The sequence below is a fragment of the Armigeres subalbatus genome, unplaced genomic scaffold, assembly GCF_024139115.2.
Source record: "Armigeres subalbatus isolate Guangzhou_Male unplaced genomic scaffold, GZ_Asu_2 Contig293, whole genome shotgun sequence".
NCBI lineage: Eukaryota > Metazoa > Arthropoda > Insecta > Diptera > Culicidae > Armigeres > Armigeres subalbatus.
Window position 1 is genome coordinate 593390 of NW_026943034.1, and position 16288 is coordinate 609677.

The 16288-nt window shown below is 43.0% G+C and overlaps 1 protein-coding gene across 1 annotated transcript in view; it reads left to right on the plus strand.

The window, feature by feature from the left end:
- Positions 1-15790, plus strand: part of LOC134203921 (uncharacterized) — a 36375-nt gene extending 20585 nt beyond the window's left edge. The window contains exon 4 of the mRNA XM_062678756.1: positions 14310-15790. Coding sequence (XP_062534740.1) covers positions 14310-14519 — 210 coding nt within the window. The 3' untranslated portion in view covers positions 14520-15790. The remainder of the gene's footprint in view (positions 1-14309) is intronic.
- Positions 15791-16288: the final 498 nt, after the last annotated feature.

Here is a 16288-nt window from a genome sequence, read left to right on the forward strand (position 1 = left end):
GCTGAAAATAATGAAACACTCTGATTATGCGAATATTCACATTTTATTCAGTCAAATTTTATGCACCAAACAAGGCGAAACTTACTTGATATTTCATGGGCTACAGCTCTTCGATGAACCTACGCAGAATGAGTATCCTTCTCTACTGTACTCGATCCTGGGCCAATCGCTTCCAGTTATACGAATCAGCCGTATCAGTTTCGCCGGAAAAGCAGGTTCACGCCTAATTTGCCATAATTCATTCCGTTTCACTGCATCGTACACCGCCTTGAAATCAATTAACAGATCATGTGTCTGCAAGTTGTACTCCCGGAATTTGTCTCAGGGTAAACATTGGATCCGTCGTTGATCGGCCCTCACGAATCCCTGCTTGGTATTCGCCGACGAAGGATTCTGCCAGCGGTCTCAATCTGTTGAACAGAATACGGGACATAATTTTGTACGCCGAATTAAGGAGGGTTATTCCTCGGTAATTGGCGCATTCCAGTCTGTGCCCTTTCTTAAAGAGTTTTATCTGTCAGCAAATTCCCTTGTTGGACGTTGCACATGACGGGAGATGGCGCTGTCTTTCTCCGCACGTCATTGACAGACTCATAAAATTTTTGCATATCGTTCTGCTCCATTTTTGCTGCGCCTCACTAATAACTTGTTCCTCGTAAAGAAAATTATTTTGACCTTTTTAGTGGAATGTCTTCACTTGTCATAAGACGAGTTTGTACAATCCCATTGAATTCCACCAATTAATTGTATCTTGACAGATACGTATTTCGACCTCAACAGTAAGGCCGTCTTCAGTGTCTCGTAAATGACTCGACTTGAAGAAAATGAATCGCAGCTTACACTATTTATACTATGCGTAGGTATAATAATTTATCTACACCCAAAAAACAAATCTGATAATTATTGTATAAAATCTGGGCATATACAATTCTGTAAGCTTTTTATACAAATATTGTATTAAAATAATACAAATCTGTAATATTTCAATACAATAATTGGTTTGAAACAATACAGATTTTGTATATGCCCAATTATTAAACAGTTTCTGCAAGGTTCTTATGCAGAACTGTATTAAAATCTGCCATCCGCTGGTTGGGTGTAGGTACTTATCTTACTACGGTGCTTATTTCTACTCGCTTGTTGCGCTTAATGCTTAGGTATAAACTTGAAGAGCCAGGAGCTACCATTTCCTTGATCTTTATTCAACAACCGCGTTTGTACCTGTTGGTAGATTTCCAAGCTCTCAGCAACATCAAGTTTCCACGGAGAAGAGACATTTCTTAAAACTTCAATGTTTGAAGTCGTAATTGAATGATTTTCCTGATATACATGTTTAGCTACCTTAGACCTGAACTCATAATTTAATGCCTTAACAGTTTCCCTCTTAGCCTTACTTACTTCTGCAATATGTTCTTTGAACCTTACATCTAACGATCTTTTTGTTTGACCTACATATACTTTATCACACTGTGAACAATTAATTTGATAAACCCCGGCCTTATTTAACATTTCTACTCTATCCTTTGTGGAGCCCAACAGTGTCTTCAGTTGGTTGCTTCTGCTGGAGAATACTAAATCGATGCCGAATTTCCTCAGTCGATGGCGTAGCTGGTGGGTGATGTGTTGATCATAGGGGACCGATACCCTCTTCAGCGGTTCATCGATCGGTGTCAGTGTTGTCAGTTCGTTTTTCCGAAGGTTCGTCTGCTTATTGTTGATGATTGCTTGTATTGTTCTTTCCTTGTATCCGTTGATCTTCGCTGTTTCCATGATGTGTTGCAGCTCCTTTGTTTTTGCTTCTTCGCTAAGGGAGATCGTCTGCATCCTGTGGATCATGTGATGAAAAGCTGCCATTTTGAATCACTTAAATAAATATTAAAAAAAAAGCTGCCATTTTATGCTGATACGAATGATTTGATGTGTATGGGATGACTCTCATGGTGTTGGTGGGCTTCCTGTAGATTTCGATGTCTAATGTTGCATTTGTTCCCATGATAATCAGTAGATCCAAGAAAGGTAATTTACCTTCCTTTTTCTCCTCGTGAGTGAATTTGATGTCTTCATGCACGTTGTTTATCGCTTCCAAAATTCTGGGTAAATCATTCCGGTTGATAATGCTGAAAATGTCGTCCACGTATCTCCCCCATTTCTCGGGTAGTACTCCTTGTTTCTCTAGGTTGTCCTCCAAATTCGCCATGAATGATTCGCCCAAAAACGGTGATAGCAGATTTCCCATAGGTGCACCCTTCGTTTGTTTGTAGAAGCTTCCACGGAATGTAAAGTAGTTCTCATTCATGCATAATCTTGCAAACTTGAGATACATCTTTACTTTTCCTCGCCATGCAGTATCCGTCCGTTGTTTTAGTAACCAATCCTCCAAAAGGTTCATAGCATCATTCACTGAAACGCTTGGGAACAATGCCGCTACGTCGAATGATGTCCTCTTCTCCGATGTTTCCTGATTCCAATATCTTCTTGGTGAACTCCTGGGTGTTTACAACTGATCTGCTGGGGAACGGCTTCGGCATACTCTGGAACTCCTTGACTAACCACTTGGCCAAGTTTTGTGTAGGGGATCCCACTGATGAAACTATTTCTCGCATCTCTGTACCTGGCTTGTGTATCTTTGGTAGTCCTTTGATCCTTGGTAACACAGGGTTCTTTTTGGTTCAAAAGTGTTCTCAAGTGTCTCAACGGAAAAATATTGACCCAATATTAGGGTGTCCCAAAATTGGACCAAGTCTGGGATTTTGGGGGCTCAACCTTCATATGAAAGCTTAGGGTAAAACAAAAATTGTTCTACGACAACTCTGGGAAATGACGTTTAGGGGTGGCCACGACGCGTTTTATGAAAAAAGTGCATTTTTTATAGGTAACATCGAAAATACCGGCTTTTCGGAAAGAAATTCGATGAAACCCATCCATTTTATATTTTTTACATTTAACTTAGGGTCTATACTTTATGGTAAAACTTTGATACCGCATGTTTTGGCTCTATATATTTTTCGCTGATGCTTTAAAGACCCAAAAATGATGAATTTTTCTTAATATTTTTTTATTAATGCATCCAAAACGGGTATCCATCATAATGCTTTCAAAACTAGATATACATAGAAAGATGGGGAATTTTATAACGAATATTTTGCTAAAAATAGCAACCTCCTATCTCTATCCGTTTAAAAGTTATTCACGATTTACTGCAGCTTGGAAAAAGACTTTTTGGAATTTCGGATCATAATACCTGGATCATGTTTAAGTAAAGAAACGCCTACTTTTCCATACCAACCAAATGAGTGCTTTAATAACCAATATAGCATTCATATGAGTTGCATAAAATTGATTTTAATACTTATTTGAGTGTTATAATGGAAACCCAACGATGGACCAGCAGTAACATGACTGACTACAAATTGTTCAGTTAGTCTGGGTGAGTACTCAAATAGATTGAAGAATATGGTTTCAAAACTACCCATAGGTAGGTTCAGCTATCGTTTCATGGTTTGGTGAGCTGTGCAATGTTTCACGATAACATGGAAATTAATTGTTTTCTGACCAAGTTTCGAAAGCATCATGATTGATACCCGTTTTGGATGCATTAATAAAAAAATATTAAGAAAAATTCATCATTTTGGGCATTTAAACATATAGACCTAAAACATGCGGTATCAAAGTTTTACCATAAAGTATAGACCCTAAGTTGAATGTAAAAATATAAAATGGATGGGTTTCATCGAATTTCTTTCCGATATACCGGTATTTTCGATGTTACCTATAAAAATGCACTTTTTCATAAAACGCGTCAGGGCCACCCCTAAACGTCATTTCCCAGAGTTGTCGTAGAACAATTTTCTTTTGTTTTACCCTAAGCTTTCATTTGAAAGTTGAGCCCCCAAAATCCCAGACTTTGTCCAATTTTGGGACACCCTACCCAATATGTGAAAAGGAACAGGTTTAATTCGAATAAAATAATTACCTTTTTCTAGATTCAAAGATATTTTGAAACGCGTTCTACATCGCCCAGTTTTTCATACCCCCTCGAATACAACCGAAACGCGAATATGAAATCACATGTCATGTATGCATAACTATATGAATGAACAAAAATTTTTGATTACCATCTTAGAATTAGGAATTCATAATGCAGCATTATAAATCCTTCAATATATCGCAAAATGCACTAATGAATTCATGAATCTGCATTATGAATTAGATAAGATGCTTCTTTAAAAAAATACGGAATTAACAAGGCGTGGTTATGACCGGCAAATACTACTTCTGCTATTCATAAGGTAAGTCTATGGATTAATTCATGTCTAGCGTACAGCGTTTATAATGCTTCATTGTAATTTCATAAATGTGTCTTAAGAAAACGTTATGTTTTGTATTTACCATGAAAATTTATTTCATAATGAGTCCTCTTGAATTTTAAATCCAAAACTTATTGCAAATTTTCAAAACGCAGAATTATGATATTCGATCGCCAATTTGCGAGAGTGTATCAAAGCATTCACCGCCAGAATTCACCACGTGGCGGCCAAATTTTCAAAAATATCAAAGTAGTTTTTTATTGACGACTGTCTTTTCGTTGCGATTAAAAATAAGCGGAGGAGTATTTTTTTATGAGCGGTGCAATACTTTCTATTATTGTTATTATCGTTAAGGTGATTATAGAATGAAGCCCGTGGTGAATTTCAAATTCACCACACGTTTATCTACATACATTTCCAAAACCCCAAATCTGGCGTAATAGTTTTCGTACAGTGCCGAAACTCAAATTATGATTGTTCAGCATAACTAAGCAAACGATCTACCATTATTTCAGCCCCATACGCGTTCTTGTTCTTTTATCTCGTGCTCTTGAAAAACATATTGGAAAAGCACTTGGTTTACAAAATGGCCGATTTCTGGCTTCATTCTATAATCACCTTAAATTAGAAGATTTGCTTAGGGGGCGCATATTGACCGTTGTTCCCCTACTGAACATCCCACCGTGACCGGTTCACTGGGAACGATTCTAAGTATGCAACGTAACATACTTAATTTTTCTCAACATAAAATGCAGAAAAGCTCTGGCAAATAGGTAATGTATTTTTCTTCCTTTGTAGTTCTCCCCTGGAATCGTTTTGAGACAAGAATTACTTTTGGAATAGCTCTAGGAATTGACATTTCCCGTCAAAAATTGTATCTCGTTTGATTGTCTCAGTCGATTTTTTGGCTAATTTAAAGTCAAAGAACCCATATTTGTTTATACCTTTAACTATTTTTAGAATCGAAAACAAAAACCGAAAAAGTGCTGCACGTGTGAACCGGCATGAAAAATCACCCGATGTTTGTTCAAAATCGGGCCAATCTTGAAAAACTGCACTTTTTTGATTCTTGTTTTAAATTTAAAAAATATGGGTTCTTTGGAAAAGTTTTGGAAAGACCTTAATTAATCAAAGAGTCCAATGAGCGAATACAATTTTTTTGACGGGAAATGTCAATTGTTACAACATGTACTCGACAGACATTTCCTTGGAACCTTTTTTCTTAAAAAATTAACCTATTGTTAAACTGATTCTAAAGCAATTTAGTGGGCTTCGTGGTCGTGCGGTTAGCGACGTCAATCGTCTAGATGCATGTGCTATGGAGTGTGGGTTCGATTCCCGCCCCGGTAAAGGGGAAAACTTTTCGTAAAGCGAAAAGTTCTCCACTGGTCCATTGGGTGTTGTGTGAATGGTCCTGTCCGTTATCTCATGCTAGATGTTAAATGTTCAGTCTGTGCAACCTTTGGTTGAAGATGGTGATTCTGTCTTTTTTTACAAATTTTTTTTTTTGATTTCTTGTGGAAATTGTCTTCAGAAATACCTAAATCTTTTAGAACTTCTTTGTTCGGATTTCAAGCATGGCTGTTTCTGCCCAAGTTTCCACCACCGGCGTTCAAAGAGATGTTTCTTTAAAAAGTAGCTGATAATTAACTCAAAGAATTCTAGATAACATCTGCAGAAATTCCCGAAAAAGTTTCCGCTAGAGCTCCTGAAGAAATTTAAGCACCCTGGAGGTCTTTTCCAAGGGGATTCCCGGATGAATTTATGTAAGAATTCCTTATGAAATTTGTCAAAGAGATTTACTTTGATTCACATAGAATTTTCAACACAATACCCGTTTTCGGAGCAGTTTACGCTGAGGGAGATTTGCAAGATTTGCAAGATTTTCCAGTGAAATTTTTTGTAGGAATTTCAGCATTAATTCCTGTAGGAAGTTTCAATTGAACTCCTAGAATCCCTAGAGAAATTTAATGTAGAAGTTGCAGGAAAGGCATTCAACTTTTGCTGCTGCATTCCAAATCAATTTCTTCTTACCCGTACTTCGGTGTGATATGCACAAATGAAGAAGCCAATTTTTGCGTTGATCAATGGTAGCCAACCACGCCTTGCATCAACCTTCTGAAACCACTCAACTGCTCTTGCATCCATTGCATTAACGATGAAACACTCTGCGATCCTTTCTCAAACGATTTCATGCGATGAGGGGCCATTGGATATGTTTCTGGAAATTCCAGGTCATATGCTCTCCGCAAGATGCACATTTAAAATCCAGTAGCTGTCCACCGTGTTATTTTTTTTTTCGAGCATTCTTCGTTGCCTTTTTCGATTGGAGTTTTACAACCGAAGTGGTTGTTAAGTGTGGAATAATTGTGTGGCGTTTGGTCACGTCAATCGTGGACGGTGTCAGAGGTATTGTCGGTCTCCGAAGGCACCATTATAACCACCTACCCGTTTTTAGTTATTAAAAATACGTAAACTGAAGAAACGCGAAATTCCAGTCTAGCTAGCTGGGACTCACCAATCGGCATTCAAATTGTATCATAGTGCGATCCATTGACAAGTGCAGTCAATCTAAGCCAAATAAGTTAAGCAAGAGTGCAACAAACCCATAAATTTACATTAACGATGACGTTGCTCGGAAGCTTTTTTTCTAGTGATGTAAAACTCCAAAACGCTACCTTGTTATGTGATACCACCTCAATATGCCCAAAGCACAAGCACTGACTGACACTTATAATTTCTCAGCACGGCTTACACATGTTAAGCCCTTCGTGCAGATGCTACCAACTTTTCACAAGTCACCAAATTACAGCCAAGAAGACATATGCAGCCGCTCCATGCAACGACTCCATTCGTCATCAACGGTGAGAAGAGTCAAAGTCTAATGCTTGCAAGCAACACCTGTCTGGAGATGACGACGGCTCACGCACGCACTGAATGTTTCTGAGCCTAAACCCAGCGGCATGCAAGCTTCGTGTTCACAAACGAGCACACCCATTCAAATCACCCCAGCGATACCGGTAGACACCTAAATCGGGTAGTCGCCGGCGTCAAACAGAGATTCATAAACAGCCAACAGATCATCTTTTATATCCACTATCTTGCTGCAGTAGCAGCAACTGCGAATTCGTGAGTGCAACACTCGCTTATTGTTCCAAACGCGCGAGCTTACCAAATCCGAACCGGCGATGATGCGATGATGACTGTCTGGCTCAGTACGGTTGCATTGCACTCTAACTTACGGGGTGTCAGAAGCAGCATAACCGCTCTCATAATGAGTCATTTTTGGGGATCTAACCATGGCGATCACACTTACCTTCTTGGTATGACTGTATGTAATTCGTAATTTATGGGAGAGAGATGATGTTCACAAGTGGCATCAAGCTGAGCTGCAAATGATGGAACGTAACACAGAATTAACAATTACATTTGTACATGTATTGCATTTAATTTAATCGTTTGTTTGCTAGTGAGGTATATTTGGTTGGTATCCCGGTGCGGCTTGTCCTACAATTCAGGCACAGGTTTGGAGTCAATTGAAAATTTTCGTGTTTTCTCGATGATTTATGATATAACTACTGGTTTTACCGTTTAAGAGGTGTGTGCTAAAGCGATATAGCATTTTGGCGAAATAGTCTTCCTACCTACGACATGTATCACAAGCTTTGTCTATTACAATTACGTCTATTACATTGACTATTACAAGTTTTTAAAATACAACACGGATGTTTCATCACAAGTTTTGTTATCGCATACTTTCTACGAAAACGATTTTTTTATGAATACTTGACAGAAAGCACCATGTCATGGATTCCATTTGTTGGAGACTGCAGAAAATGTGCCTCCTTTTCTCAAGGTGCACCATGAGATCCGTTCTGATCTCTGTTGTCCGGGTTTTTTGCAGACCATGTCAGGAATTGAACTGTGTCCCGATAGACTTTGAACCGGTGACGGCTTGAGTGCTATTTTCTAACTACGCCGGTTTCAATGTTATTTCCTTATTATGTAATCACCTAACTGATATAAAGTTTGCAGTCAATCTCCACTTTGTAACGTGACGAGAAAGTGTTTTCAAATAGTGTTTTCAAGTAACGATATCATTTGTTGTTTGTTTTAATTAATATTCATTTTTACGGTGACTCTATGAACCCTTTATTTTATTTCTTTCAAATGATCGTCTAGACAATTTTAATTTTTGATTATCTTTTTAAACACTATAGGAAATCCCATTGGATTTTCCAGACATTCTGTATAAATTTTGAAAATTCCTTCGAGACTTCCAAAGAATCACTGAATTCTAGGAATTCTGAAAAATTATTGTTTTGGTTCTGGAGAATATCGAAAATCTCGGGAAATTCAGAACTTCTTGGGAAGTTTTTGGAGAATCGTTTCAGGAATTCTGCAGAACTCCTCCAGGAATTTCTCCAAGAGCCCCTCCATGATCTTGTTCGATAAATCCTGATATTTTTTCCAGGAACTTTTTCATGACATCTACGAGAAGCTCAATCATGTTTTTCCGAGAATTGATTAAAGAATTTCTTTACAATTTTCTTAAAAAAATCCTCCAGAAATTCCTCATAGAAGTTCTTCATCAATTACATCAATAATTCGACCAGGAGGAAGTCTTTTTGTTGTAATTGCTAGTAAAGATACTCAGGAAAATCATGCATTGTGCCTTCCATATCTTGGCGACTGTGATCGAATCATATTACGGTGTTAGATTTTTTTGAACTTCTCTTAGCAGCTCAGCATGATCGAATAAGTCTTATGACATATGAAGGCAAACAAAAATGTGAAAAGGTATACAAACCTCGCAGTTAGTATAAACTGTGGAAGTGCTTGATGAACATGTTTCCAGGAATTATGCGGAATTTCTCATTCAGATATTCATTCATTCCTCAGTACTCCTGAGGAAATCTTCCAGATAAGAAATTCTTGAAGAAAGAACTATCCAGTAGTTCCGATAAAGAAATTCTCCACGAAAATCGAGAAATGGATTTCAACTGGATTCGTGTTGGTAATGGTATTTTGGTTTTCAGAATCTTAAAAATATTGATAGAACCATTGTTAACGTTTCAATCCGAAAATCTTACTATTATTAAAGACACGAAGAAAAAACGAGCCTTTTGATAGGAGGCTTCCGAGCCTCTTGAAAGGAGGCTTCCGAGCCTCTTGAAAGGAGGCTTCCGAGCCTCTTGAAAGGAGGCTTCCGAGCCTCTTGAAAGGAGGCTTCCGAGCCTCTTGAAAGGAGGCTTCCGAGCCTCTTGAAAGGAGGCTGTTGAGCCTGTTGAAAGGAGGCTGCCAAGCCTCTTGAAAGGAGGTTGCCGAGCCTCTTGAAAGGAGGCTGCTGAGCCTCTTGAAAGGAGGCTGCCGAGGCCTCTTGAAAGGAGGCTGCCGAGAGTATTGAAGGGAGGCGGCTGGGCCTCTTGAAGGAGGCTGCTGAGCCTCTTGAAAGGAGGCTGCCAGGCCTCTTGAAAGGAGGCTGCTGAGCCTCTTGAAAGGAGGCTGCCAGGCCTCTTGAAAGGAGGCTTCCTGAGCCTCTTGAAAGGAGGCTTCTGAGCCTCTTGAAAGGAGGCTTCTGAGCCTCTTGAAAGGGAGGCTTCCAGGCCTCTTGAAAGGAGGCTTCCTGAGCCTCTTGAAAGGAGGCTTCCTGAACCTCTTGAAAGGAGGCTTCCGACCCTTTTGAAAGGAGGCTTCCGTGCCTCTTAAAGGAGGCTTCAAGCCTCTTGAAAGGAGACTCTGAGGCCTCTTGAAAGGAGACTTCTGAGCCTCTTGAAAGGAGGCATCTGAGCCTCTTGAAAGGAGACTTGAGCCTCTTGAAAGGAGGCTTCTGAGCCTCTTGAAAGGAGGCTTCTGAGCCTCTTGAAAGGAGGGCTGAGCCTCTTGAAAGGAGGCTTCTGAGCCTCTTGAAAGGAGGCTTCTGAGCCTCTTGAAGGGAGGCTTGAGCCTCTTGAAAGGAGGCTTCTGAGCCTCTTGAAAGGAGGCTTGAGCCTCTTGAAAGGAGGCTCTGAGGCCTCTTGAAAGGAGGCTTCTGAGCCTCTTGAAAGGAGGCCTGAGCCTCTTGAAAGGAGGCTTCTGAGCCTCTTGAAAGGAGGCTTCTGAGCCTCTTGAAAGGAGGCTTCTGAGCCTCTTGAAAGGAGGCTCTGAGCCTCTTGAAAGGAGGCTTGAGGAGGCTGAGCCTCTTGAAAGGAGGCTTCTGAGCCTCTTGAAAGGAGGCCTGAGGCCTCTTAAAGGAGGCCTGGAGCCTCTTGAAAGGAGACTTCTGAGCCTCTTGAAAGGAGGCATCTGAGCCTCTTGAAAGGAGCCTTCTGAGCCTCTTGAAAGGAGGCTTCCGGGCCTCTTGAAAGGAGGCTTCCGGGCCTCTTGAAAGGAGGCTTCCGGGCCTCTTGAAAGGAGGCTTCCGGGCCTCTTGAAAGGAGGCTTCCGGGCCTCTTGAAAGGAGGCTTCCGGGCCTCTTGAAAGAAAGTTTCCGGGCCTCTTGAAAGAAAGTTTCCGGGTCTCTTGAAAGGAGGCTTCCAGGCCTCTTGAAAGGAGGCTTCCAGGCCTCTTGAAAGGAGGCTTCCGGGCCTCTTGAAAGGAGGCTTCCGGGCCTCTTGAAAGGAGGCTTCCAGGCCTCTTGAAAGGAGGCTTCCAGGCCTCTTGAAAGGAGGCTTCCAGGCCTCTTGAAAGGAGGCTTCCAGGCCTCTTGAAAGGAGGCTTCCAGGCCTCTTGAAAGGAGGCTTCCAGGCCTCTTGAAAGGAGGCTTCCAGGCCTCTTGAAAGGAGGCTTCCAGGCCTCTTGAAAGGAGGCTTCCAGGCCTCTTGAAAGGAGGCTTCCAGGCCTCTTGAAAGGAGGCTTCCAGGCCTCTTGAAAGGAGGCTTCCAGGCCTCTTGAAAGGAGGCTTCCAGGCCTCTTGAAAGGAGGCTTCCAGGCCTCTTGAAAGGAGGCTTCCAGGCCTCTTGAAAGGAGGCTTCTGGGCCTCTTGAAAGGAGGCTTCCGGGCCTCTTGAAAGGAGGCTTCCGGGCCTCTTGAAAGGAGGCTTTCTGGCATCTTGAAAGGAGGTCTCCGGGCCTCTTGAAAGGGGGCTTTCGGGCCTCTTGCAATGAGGCTTCCGGGCCTCTTGCAAGAAGGCTTCTGGGTCTCTTGAAAGGAGGCTTCCGGGTCTCTTGAAAGGAGGTTTCTGGCCCTCTTGAAAGAAGGCATCCGGCCCTCTTGAAAGGAGGCATCCGGGCCTCTTGAAAGGAGGCTTCGGGCCTCTTTAAAGGAGGCTTCAAGCCTCTTGAAAGGAGGCTTCAAGCCTCTTGAAAGGAGGCTTCCGGGCCCTCTTGAAAGGAGGCCTGGGGCTCTTGAAAGGAGACTTCCGGGCCTCTTGAAAGGAGGCTTGGGCCTCTTGAAAGGAGGCTTGGGCCTCTTGAAAGGAGGCTTGGGCCTCTTGAAAGGAGGCTTCCGGGCCTCTTGAAAGGAGGCTTCCGGGCCTCTTGAAAGGAGGCTTCCGGGCCTCTTGAAAGGAGGCCTCCCGGCCTCCTGAAAGGAGCCTTCCGGGCCCCTTGAAAGGAGGCTTGGGCCTCTTGAAAGGAGGCTTGGGCCTCTTGAAAGGAGGCTTGGCCTCTTGAAAGGAGGCTTCCGGGCCTCTTGAAAGGAGGCCTGGGCCTCTTGAAAGGAGGCTTGGGCCTCTTGAAAGGAGGCTTCCGGGCCTCTTGAAAGGAGGCTTCCGGGCCTCTTGAAAGGAGGCTTCTGGGCCTCTTGAAAGGAGGCTTCCGGGCCTCTTGAAAGGAGGCTTCCGGGCCTCTTGAAAGGAGGCTGCCGAGCCTCTTGAAAGGAGGGGTCCTAACCTCTTGAAAGGAGGCTTCCGAGCTTCCTCATGGAGGCTTCCGAGCCTCTTGAAAGGAGGCTTCCGAGCCTCTTGAAAGGAGGCTTCCGGGCCTCTTGAAAGGAGGCTTCCGGGCCTCTTGAAAGGAGGCTTCCGGGCCTCTTGAAAGGAGGGTACGGGGCCTCTTGAAAGGAGGCTTCCGGGCCTCTTGAAAGGAGGCTTCCGGGCCTCTTGAAAGGAGGCTTCCGGGCCTCTTGAAAGGAGGCTTCCGGGCCTCTTGAAAGGAGGCTTCCGGGCCTCTTGAAAGGAGGCTTCCGGGCCTCTTGAAAGGAGGCTTCCGGGCCTCTTGAAAGGAGGCTTCAGGCCTCTTGAAAGGAGGCTTCGGGCCTCTTGAAAGGAGGCTTCCGGGCCTCTTGAAAGGAGGCTTCCGGGCCTCTTGAAAGGAGGCTTCCGGGCCTCTTGAAAGGAGGCTTCCGGGCCTCTTGAAAGGAGGCTTCGGGCCCTCTTGAAAGGAGGCTTCGGGCATCTTGAAAGGAGGCTTCCGGGCCTGTGGAAGGGTGGCTTCCGGGCCTCTTGAAAGGAGGGTTGGGCCTCTTGAAAGGAGGCTTCCGGGCCTCTTGAAAGGAGGCTTCCGGGCCTCTTGAAAGGAGGCTTCCGGGCCTCTTGAAAGGAGGCTTCCGGGCCTCTTGAAAGGAGGCTTCCGGGCCTCTTGAAAGGAGGCTTCGGGCCTCTTGAAAGGAGGCTTCCGAGCCTCTTGAAAAGAGGCTTCAGGGCCTCTTGAAAGGAGGCTTCTGGGCCTCTTGAAAGGAGGCTTCTGGGTCTCTTGAAAGAAGGCTTCGGGCCTCTTGAAAGGAGGCTGCCGAGCCTCTTGAAAGGAGGGTTCCTAACCTCTTGAAAGGAGGCTTCTGAGCTTCCTCATGGAGGCTTCTGAGCCTCTTGAAAGGAGGCTTCCTGGCCTCTTGAAAGGAGGCTTCGGGCCTCTTGAAAGGAGGCTTCCGGGCCTCTTGAAAGGAGGCTTGGGCCTTTGAAAGGAGGCTTCCGGGCCTCTTGAAAGGAGGCTTCCGGGCCTCTTGAAAGGAGGCTTCCGGGCCTCTTGAAAGGAGGCTTCTGGGCCTCTTGATAGGAGGCTTCTGGGCCTCTTGAAAGGAGGCTTCCGGGCCTCTTGAAAGGAGGCTTCCGGGCCTCTTGAAAGGAGGCTTCCGGGCCTCTTGAAAGGAGGCTTCCGGGCCTCTTGAAAGGAGGCTTCCGGGCCTCTTGAAAGGAGGCTTCCGGGCCTCTTGAAAGGAGGCTTCCGGGCCTCTTGAAAGGAGGCTTCCGGGCCTCTTGAAAGGAGGCTTCCGGGCCTCTTGAAAGGAGGCTTCCGAACTTCGCGAAAGAAGGCTTCCGAACTTTACAAAAGGAGTTCTCTGAGCTGTTTAAAACAAGCCCAATGAGAAACGTAGAAGGATGCTACAAATCCTCTTGCAACAAAGCAACTGAGGTTTTTGAAAAAAATGCCTTCATGTCTCTCCTCCATTCCGACCGTAGACCCTTATATTCATATTCTTAACAGTATTCAACATTTTGTTTCCATCATAATTTAAAATTTCATTCGACGTTTTGTATTCTTCTTTTTCTATGGCTCTACATTCCAACTGGAACTTGGTTTGCTTTTCCTGCCAACTTCACGACAGTGTCTTAGCCGGCCACGATGTTTTTTTTCCGGATCGTGCTTCCATTGAATCGAAAACAACTGAAATACGTAGTAAATCTCCGGTCCTGACTTAATTTCTTGAACAATCATCCCCCTTTTCTGCATTTGTTTTCCATCTTGAATTAGTTGGAGAAGAGCTTTAAATCCGGGGAGGACTAAAGTCAGTTTACATCAATCATCCGATTACGAACTGTTTTATAACGTTATCGCGGAAGAAATTCAAATCTATATGAGCTAATTTATCATCTAAGAGATTTTTGTTTTCATCGTTAATCAACAATAAATAGTTCACATAACAGGGATCACTGATTATATTGAGCTACAGATCGCTTGTTCCTGCAATCAATGTGGAACAATGAGGCAATTTGTTGATTAATGTCTGTTCAAAGAATAATTATGCAATTTTTTTTTGTCTCTTCATGATCCCACTTTCCGTCAAAGACTACCGAACATGAACAATCACCCGTTCCTCTATGAGCACATAATTAATTCGATTCGCTTAAATCTAACTTCTCCGCAGGTCCAACCGGCGCTGGAAGGCAGCACCAAGTTTGGCAGCGCCTGGGACTGCATCGGATTCACCACGGTCCCAATCTGGTCCGGTTTGTTCGTGACATCGTTCATGGCCATCGGGTTGGCACTGGCCATCTGCGCCATACTGGACATCAAGCCCCCGAACCGGTTCGAATCCCGCACCGGCAAGCAGCTCACGTTTACCGTGCAAGAGTAAGGCCCCCTCCGGCGTCCGGTCATAGTTACAAGAAATCCAACAAGCACTTATGACCCGCATGAACAACCTTTTGCACTCATCCAATGCGAAGAAAATATAGTAGTCGATAGTCATTAGAGCCGAGAGTTGATCACCTGGACGAACTAGGAGAGAGATTACATCTGCGACTCTGGACCTCGATCCGACGACACAACAACTAGAAAATACTGCTACCAATCGCTGCGTGAAGAGATTAATAAATAGAAAACAAACCCCTCTTTAGTTGTGCCACCATCGTTGGGATTGATTAACCGGGGAAACTATCTTACGCTTTTTCAGTTAGTCAATGCAAATAGCTATGCAAAGTGCGTTACGTGCTAATCTAAGTTCATTAGAGTGGAACAGGTTTACGATTTCGTATTTTTAAACAATTTACATTTTATCTTGTTCAATGTACTATATATTTGACGTAAATCGACCGTATTTCAGCAATGTTTAAGAAGTACCATCATTGTCACAATAGAAATAAATGAAATTATGAAGCGTAAGCATCTTTCCGAACATTCGGGAAAATCTAAGGAAATTTTGACGTTATTGAGTTGATTGTCTAAACGTCTCCGAAATCAATTGGTTTGGAAGTCTATGATCAACTGAAGAAGCATGTAATCTCTTCTTCAATATGTCACCACTACCTATAAAGCACAATTTTTTTCTTCGAGTTGAATAATCCAATAAGTTTTTGTTTAGTTCCACAAATTCCGAGATATTTTTAGCAATTCAAAATTATAATTCAAAGCCTGGGAATGATTAAGAATATCTTCCTGGATACCTGGACGATGCTAAGGAGGCCAACATTCCCATTGGCATAATAATCTGTATGTAGTAGTCGTCCGAAATTTAGGAATTCTTCGAAATCCTTGAATTCACGAATAATCCGTTTAAAAAAAATCTAATAGAGAAAATAAATGTTGAAAGCTGTTTGGCTGTGCAACTTTGGGTAAAGTGAATCTTTCTGATTCGAACTATTCCCAACATGTTTTCCTGTTCCACCCTAGTCACCTATTCATTTGACATCGCTCGGATGCACCGCACGGGGGTAATCGTTTGCCGAATGACAGTATTTTATATCATGATTTTACACACCACTTGTACTTGTGCTTACGGGAAAAACTAAATGTGCGAAGCTCATTTGCATCAAGCCTGCGGTACTCTAATGACGGACCGCGCCGCTGGTTTGCAGTATGTTGAACATACCGACCGGTCACTACCGCTGCTGGATGGTGAAACTTAATCGATACTAAAGTTCAACGGTTTATTAGTACTATTCAGTGCTGTCATGGTGGTTACTCCAAGTTACTCACTGAGTAACCAGCTCTCGGGACCAAAAAAAAATTTTTTTTTGGCTTACTTTTCACCGAAAAGAAAAATAAACTCTCATCTGAAAAATTTTCCGCTCTCTAAGATCGCTTTTACTGCTCCTACCATTCTGAAATCGTTCCCTCTTATATTCCTATTCGGGATTCCCGCTCCCCTAGAACGTATTATTCGAACATTTTGCACCCCCGTAGATTTTGAAATATGTCCTCTGCAGGATCTCCGCCCTCCTATACGAATCCCTCTAACTGATTTGCGCCTCCTTAGATTAAAAAAAAAGTCCTCTACGGGATTTCCGCCCCCTAGAACGTATTATTAGAACTTTTTTGCGTTCCCGTAGAATTTATTTATTTATTTATTTCCGCCCTCCTATACGTATTTCTCTAACTTTTTTGCGTATTCAAAATACGTCCTCT